Source organism: Mangifera indica, chromosome 1, assembly GCF_011075055.1.
Source record: "Mangifera indica cultivar Alphonso chromosome 1, CATAS_Mindica_2.1, whole genome shotgun sequence".
NCBI lineage: Eukaryota > Viridiplantae > Streptophyta > Magnoliopsida > Sapindales > Anacardiaceae > Mangifera > Mangifera indica.
In genome coordinates, this window is record NC_058137.1 from 4,066,505 (window position 1) to 4,073,637 (window position 7,133).

Here is a 7,133-nt window from a genome sequence, read left to right on the forward strand (position 1 = left end):
CGTCTGGGAAGACGATTTCTCTTCCCAGATGAAGACGACGAGTCGTCTCATCGTCTTGTCTTCGTTTGGGAAGACGTCGTCTTCCCAGACGACGACGATGATTGGGAAGACGAAGAACTTCGTCTTCCCCGACGAAGTTCTTCGTCTTCCACAGCTTCTCCGACTCCGATTGGAAGTCCAAATGGGAGGAAAGAGATCTCTGGAAGGTGAGGATGCTTCGAGAGGGAGAGACCGTCGGCAATGGAGCCGGAGACCGTCGGCAATGGAGCCGGAGACCGTCGGCAATGCTTCGGGAGGGTGAAACTGCGATTTTTTAAAACTTAGGCTGGGGGGAATTTTAGTTTTTAAAGTTTAGGGGGGTAAAATATATTCTATTTTAGTTTATTTTTAATATTCTAGAGAAAATGACGATTTTACCCTTATCACCGTTAGGGTTTTGTTAAATCTAACCAGTCATGGGTGGGTGTTTGGTGTTTCCATAGTTAAAGGGGGGACATTTGAGAAAACGCTAAACCTTGGGTGGGAAATAGTCGTTTGGCCGCAAAGAAACTTCAACTTCTAACATAGTGTGTGTGTATATATATATATACCCCCTTTAGGGTTTTGATGCGACCATTTTTTTTAATCTTGATAGAGTCTCGAATCTAAACCCTCTCATTATAGATTTAACATTTTTTTGTCATTCAAGTTATCCATTAGAGGTATAAACATAGTTATTAGTATTCTACGATATACGATATGTATCATAGGATATAATACAATATAAGCATAAAACAATATATATTATAAAATGTATTGAATTAATATGATACAGTAAATGTATTATACGATATGATACAAATTACTGATATAAATCGATACACTTTTTAAAGAAAATGATGATATAATAAGAGTGTATATGAAAAATCTTAAATTTTCAAATGTATTTATGATATTTTTTAGAATGATAACATGTCAATTAAATTTTTTATTATTATTTTATTTTTAAAAAATTGTATCATATGATACTTAATACATAATATGATATGTGATTCAACAAACATAGGTGCAACGGCGTAATTTTTAGCATTTGAAAAACTTATATCTTGTCTTATTGGACAAAAGGCTCAAGGTAGATGAATTCATTCTTTCTCTTATTGTAGTAATTGAAATGAGCATCTAGCTTTAGCTTTTATTTTTCAAGTATGGAGTGGTCCAGATTGAATAGGTGGTTAGGCAAAACAAAACTTTAAATATTGACCAGCTGCTAGCTAAAATTGAAGGGTTTCCAGGTGTAAATTAATGTATTGAGTCCCAAACTGAGACAGTACTAGTGCCATTTTTTTCAGCCTAGGAAAACTACTTCTTCAAACTTCATCAAAGAATCCTGCTCAACAGACGCCTTCATTTTCTCCACAGCCGGCGCCGATTTGTGGACCATACTCTCTATTTCTCTTTTTAAATCAACCACCTAAGCTCTTCAATGCCAATTCCAATTCATAGAGAAGAAGACTCATTACCCAATATCAAATCAAGTTTAGAGAATGGAGATAATCTTAATGTTAAAGGGGTTTAAGTGGTAATGAGTCAAATTATTAAATGGTACAATTGATTCTGAAAGGTTTAAAAGATTTGTTGTTGAGTGCATGCAATAATTAAGATTTAACAAAGAGTAGATGCAATTAAAGCAGTCAAAAGAAAGTGAAAAGGAAAAAACAGACTAATGGGTAGCCTAGCCTCTTTAATTATTTACTAAACATACAAACACTTCAATTCAATGATGGAGAAGATGCCACTTCACAAATTATAAGCTGGCAGTGGCTGCACCTGCCAAAATTAGTGAATAATAATCATAGGAACAGAAAGCTTCAATTAGCCTCTCTAATTGTTAACCACATTTCAGAAGGAGAAAAACTATCCATGCACACAAATTATATATACTTATTTGTACAAACTGAGATAATAGTTTATGATTTTTTATTTTTTCTCTCGTTTCAAAATCAGTTAATTAGATACTATCACATCAAATTGTAAGAATAAACTTAGAATCCTTTGAGAGAATCCAAGCCCAAATCATCCTTCTTGAGTTATTTGATAAAATTATATGACACAAACCATTCAAAAATCATTCTTCTTCATATTTTATAAAACTAAGCACACCAAGTCTCTCTTCTACATTAAGTTCTAGTGTAAACTTCACCAAAGCAATGAATTAAGATAAACATCCATTATCTATCAGATTCACTGTCATACCGCTGGAGAGAGAGAGAGAGAGTACAGAACAACTTGCTATATATCATTAAACAAAAAGAAAATTTAAGTTGTATGATACTGCTTTTAGTAAAGTTTTAAGAATGATAAGTTACAAATTGCTTAACAAAAGCACCAACCCCTCCAAGGGAAAAACAAAAGAGTATAACCAAAGCCAATATACTAGTATAAATGAAACAAAACTAAATCATAATGCACAGGAGTCACCTAATTGATAAAATCTTTCCTTTTCCACTCTTTCAAACGACTGGGGGTGATAAACACGGAATCTACACAAAGCCCACCTTTCGAGTGTGTGCAATCAATCTGTTTCATTGAGAACCTAACTTCTGTTGCTGGTTTTGAGTCGGTGACAATGAATTCACCAACGTTATACTCAATCCAGCATCCACGCTTATGGTTGCCATTTGCATCATCTTGTTCAGTGTCATCTAAATAACATTTACATGATGCTTGCTGACCATCTGAAGTAGACAACTCTAATTTTACAGGCTTTATATCCCAACCATGGGTGTGCTCAAAATTACACACTCGCCGTCCCAACCTTTTGGAAAATTTTCCAAGATGAAGCCTGAATGACAGAGTATAGACATCAGGAGGAAAATGGAACTTCACTATCCCATCTACCTCAAACCACCATATCTGTTGCAAGTAGGCCACAACATGGAATCTGACCAAAACAAAAAAGAGCAAAAGGGCAGGCAAACCATCAAAATCCGTAGGGCAGTACGCTATATCAACACAAAATTGACAGATTAAGAGCGAAAGCAAGCCTATTTTTCTTTAACCAGGGCAAGTTTTGTACAAAGCTAAGTTAGAAAGTAATGATAAAATTAATGCAAATGAGCAACTGAACCATATCTTCTCTAACTTTTGAGTGGTTATGAACCAAAAAGGACAGTCAAACTCCAAGCAAATAGAACATATCCACAATTCAATTTGACATGCTACCATGAGGCCCAAATTGCAGAGTGGGAAAATTAAAAGGAATTCCAAACTAGATGAGCATTAGCAGGGATCCTATGGAGACAAACCATGACACCTATCATGATGTATCTACTGAGATCAGAAAGTTCAAAGCCATCAAGTCAAACAGACTTAACGAAAGAGATAAATAGCATCTACATCTGTAAATTCATTTATAATGGAAAAAGGTCCACATGAGAAAAATATACAATTTCTTCCCATGTCCCTCATTAATCAAAGTTGCCTATTGATGAGAAGGTTATGATAAATGCAATACAACATTGCAAGACGATTTAACATTGCAATCATAGAGTTTCAAAGTGCTATAACTGCATATTACTAATGACACTTATATTGGAAGTGTTGCAGACATAACTAATACTCTCAGAAAGAAACATAGAACATCATTCAAGAATTCTATGCAACCACTAACCTTCCCCTTCCTAAAAAAGAACAAGAAAAATGAATGCTTGGACCAGCCATATTCCTACTATTAAGAATTGAAATCTCCTAATACAGTATCAACATAAAATAATTTATTAACCATTAATTTTGGTTGATAATAAGGAAAGATTAACCAGATGGAGAATTTGTAGGATATGGAAAAGATATTTAAAAGGTAAAAGAAAGAAACACAATCCCAGAAAGTTGTAGGTAGAAAATTTACACAAAAGGCAGTTGCCATACAGCCTTAAATTCAAAAGCAACCAGTGAAATCCAATAAAGAGAAAGAAGAAAACAAAAGCATCAATAAACATCAAAGAGTAAAGCGAACTAAGAACATAATTCATGAGAAAACGCAATGGTTTTTGGTCCCATGATAGCCATAGGTATTGAACAGCAAACAGAGGAACCATATGTAATTGCCTATCAAAAATTTAGAAATGGAATAACCTTCACAACAATCAGTCCCGCTCCTCCCTCCAGCATTAGCTTATCTACAAAATATGGCATAAAAATACCACATAGCACATAATTCAATCTCCAATTTCAATTCTCTACATTCCAAAAAAAATAAAATAAAATAAGATTTTCTCAATCTTCAGCCCACATAAGAAACTCAAAAATAGACCCTAGAACACGCCATAAACATGACTTGAATCATAATAAGATTAACAAGGTTTCTCGATCTAAGGATGACCAATTAAATTCAAATAAGAATGCACTAAGTTCTGAAGTCATAGCTCTCTTCTATGTCAAACACTTACTAATGACTCTCAACACAGGAAAACAAGTGAATTCAAGCAAGATTAGAGAAACTTTTCTAGCAGAAAAAACGTATTCAAGATTTACATAATAAAAACAATTTAGTTCATATGTATTGGAAAATCAGAATATAAATAAAATCCATTTTTTCCAGCACAGATTAAAGAAAGAAAGTCTCCGAAGAGAACATATCTGCCTTGGTAAGACAACAAAATTGATTCACTAATAGAAGAATATAAAAGCTAGGCACTCTGTTAAAGGAGTGGAACTACAGATCAATAACTTATAATAAGAAAAATGGTAGGAAATTAGACACGCACATAGCCCACTCTACTTAAGCAAAAGTTTCATATAGAATGAAGAAAAGGTATCAGAATTTAAGAACAACAAAGGGATAGATGTGATTAGGCCATGACCAGCTAAATTAAAAGGTTCATGGCAGCATAGTTTAACAGCACCTGAGGTCATTACCATTTAATGCACAACTTGGTCTGGTTAGAAAGACTTGAGCAGGATTGGACTAGGTCATACTGTAGCTAAAGGGTTCACAACCTTGTATTTACACCCAATGCAATTGGAGAAGATACGAATTCTCCAGGGCAAACTAAATGAATAAAATTTGAAAACACCACATGAATTTACATTCTGAATTTGACCATACAAAGTTCACTTCTACTCAAGAATGCATGGGATAAACTCAATGATTGTATGAAAAAACAATAAAAGCTACTCAGTTAGTTTCAAGCCAAATAAATGCTTCAGGCTGTCAATAAGGTAATATTAAAATAAGATGCACTCACATATTATTCTCACACATTCCTTCAGCTTGCTCATATTCAAAATTCTGAAGTACACATATACACATTCTAAAGGAAGAGAAGTTGATGCAGTTTGTGAGTGGCTAAAAGAAACCAAGAAAACAGCTGAGAGTAAAGTTTAATGCATGGTACACAAATATGTAGCATCAGAAAGGCAGTTAATTACATGAAACTCATCAATATAGGAGAAGTTGAAGATAACTTAAAATGATGAATGACACCAAATGATAAAAAATGCAAACAAAGAGAGAAAGCCTATGAATTTGCAGCCACTGAAGCTATCTTTCACAAGTTGGTTCCATTAAGAAGCACAGAAATTGCACTAAACAGGTTCACCTAAAAGAATAGAAATAGTATCCCAAGTTCAAACACCGACTAAATACAGCTCATCAGATATTACAACTTTCAAATTTCCAAAATTTGAAGAGAATTAAGATGCACAGAAAATGCATTTAACAGGTTCACCTTAAAGAGAGGAAATAGTAACCTAAGTTCAAACACCAAGAAATTACAGCTCATCCAGATTTACCAACTTTCCTAAAATTTGAAGAGAAGTAAATAAAACCAAAGAGGGATATTTAATGAGCACTACATCTACACCAACATTCAGAGCCGTCAACAGCATAAAATATAAAAGTTGACCCCATAATTCAATTGTAGCTTTACTAACATAACATAAACTAACGCTATATTGCCTTTTGTAATTAGATACCAAATCAATTGACAATTTAGTGAACATGGTTTCAACTGTATAATGATTTCATTGCCATATCAAGCTTATGACACATTCAATAAACTAAAGCTTAAACAGTTAAAATCTAACCTAGATTCTTCAGTAGGAATCCAATTCCAATATCTCCGATCTTCAATTCCAGTTATGGCCATTGCTTTTGCTGATATTGACATACAAACTCTTCCAGTAACTCTATCTATCCACACTTCCTGCAAAAATAAAACCAAATAAAATTCACAAAACCCTAATTTTCACCGCTTAAAAGAACCCAAAAATTCAACACTTTCACGAAACCGTTCATTACGGCGCCAGAACTAACAAAGCCAGAAACTCAAAACCCCAATTTTTCCCAAAAATTGTTCAAAAAAAATCTAACCTTATTTCCATCATCAAAGGGAACGGGACGAGAGAGGAGGGAAAAAATGTCCTTTTTAGACAAATTTTGATAGCGTTCAGGAGGCATAAAATGGAGCAGATCTTGATAATTAGGCGGAAGCTTCTTTTCCCAAACGGCATCGGACGACGCCGCACCACGAAAAGCGCGGTTTAATCGAGCAAGATTACAAATCTCGGGTGGAGTCAAGTACAAAAAGACGCAGGCCACGCAGCTCTCCGGTATGTCCCCCAGTCCCGGACCCATGGTCGCACCGTTAAGGTTCGATAGCGATGCGCCCATGTCTCTGTTGGTTGTTGTTGTTGCAACTTTAGCTTGGGTCGTTATGGCTGTGTTTTGTGTCGTTGGTTTTGTCAAGTCATGATTATGCTGTTGAAGAGAGAGTGAAGTAAGAGGAGGAGAGAAAGGATGTTCCGTTAGGAAGAAAGTAAGACTGTTTCGTCATGTCTCATCTTTCCCTTTATTTTTTTCCTTTTGGGTTTTTCCAGGAAAGTCTTCGAGAAAATGAGGGAGATTTTTTCTTTTTTTTTACAGGTAAGTGAGAAATTTTTTTATTTACAATTTTTTACATTAAATATTTTGTCGATTATTAACTTTAACCAATGCGTTAAAGGACAAGAATCTGGTAAGGGTAAAAGTCTCTTTGCATTTTTAGACAAGTTGAATTTTAGTAGGCCAAAGGTCTTTTTCCCACCCAAGGTTTGTTGAACACTCTCTTGATCATTAATTTTAAAAAAGTTAAATAATTACCGTTATGGTTAAAAGT

The 7,133-nt window shown here is 34.6% G+C and overlaps 1 protein-coding gene across 1 annotated transcript; it reads right to left on the reverse strand.

The window, feature by feature from the left end:
* Positions 1-2,254: 2,254 nt before the first annotated feature.
* LOC123227822 (F-box protein PP2-A15-like) lies at positions 2,255-6,877 on the reverse strand. The gene is made up of 3 exons (XM_044652949.1): positions 6,350-6,877; positions 6,064-6,182; positions 2,255-2,920 (listed from the first exon to the last, which is right to left on the reverse strand). Exons 1-3 carry the CDS (start codon positions 6,647-6,649, stop codon positions 2,458-2,460), a joined length of 882 nt encoding a protein of 293 aa, XP_044508884.1. The 5' UTR covers positions 6,650-6,877; the 3' UTR covers positions 2,255-2,457.
* Positions 6,878-7,133: the final 256 nt, after the last annotated feature.

What these genes read in the sequence shown, in the direction of transcription:
- LOC123227822 (XM_044652949.1), bottom strand. Translation starts at nt 6,649, where the DNA reads ATGGGCGCATCGCTATCGAACCTTAACGGTGCGACCATGGGTCCGGGA. An exon ending in CCTTTGATGATGGAAATAAG is followed by an intron (nt 6,183 to 6,349) that starts GTTAGATTTTTT and finishes TTATTTTTGCAG; the next exon opens with GAAGTGTGGATAGATAGAGT. An exon ending in ATTCCTACTGAAGAATCTAG is followed by an intron (nt 2,921 to 6,063) that starts GTTAGATTTTAA and finishes TGTTTTGGTCAG; the next exon opens with ATTCCATGTTGTGGCCTACT.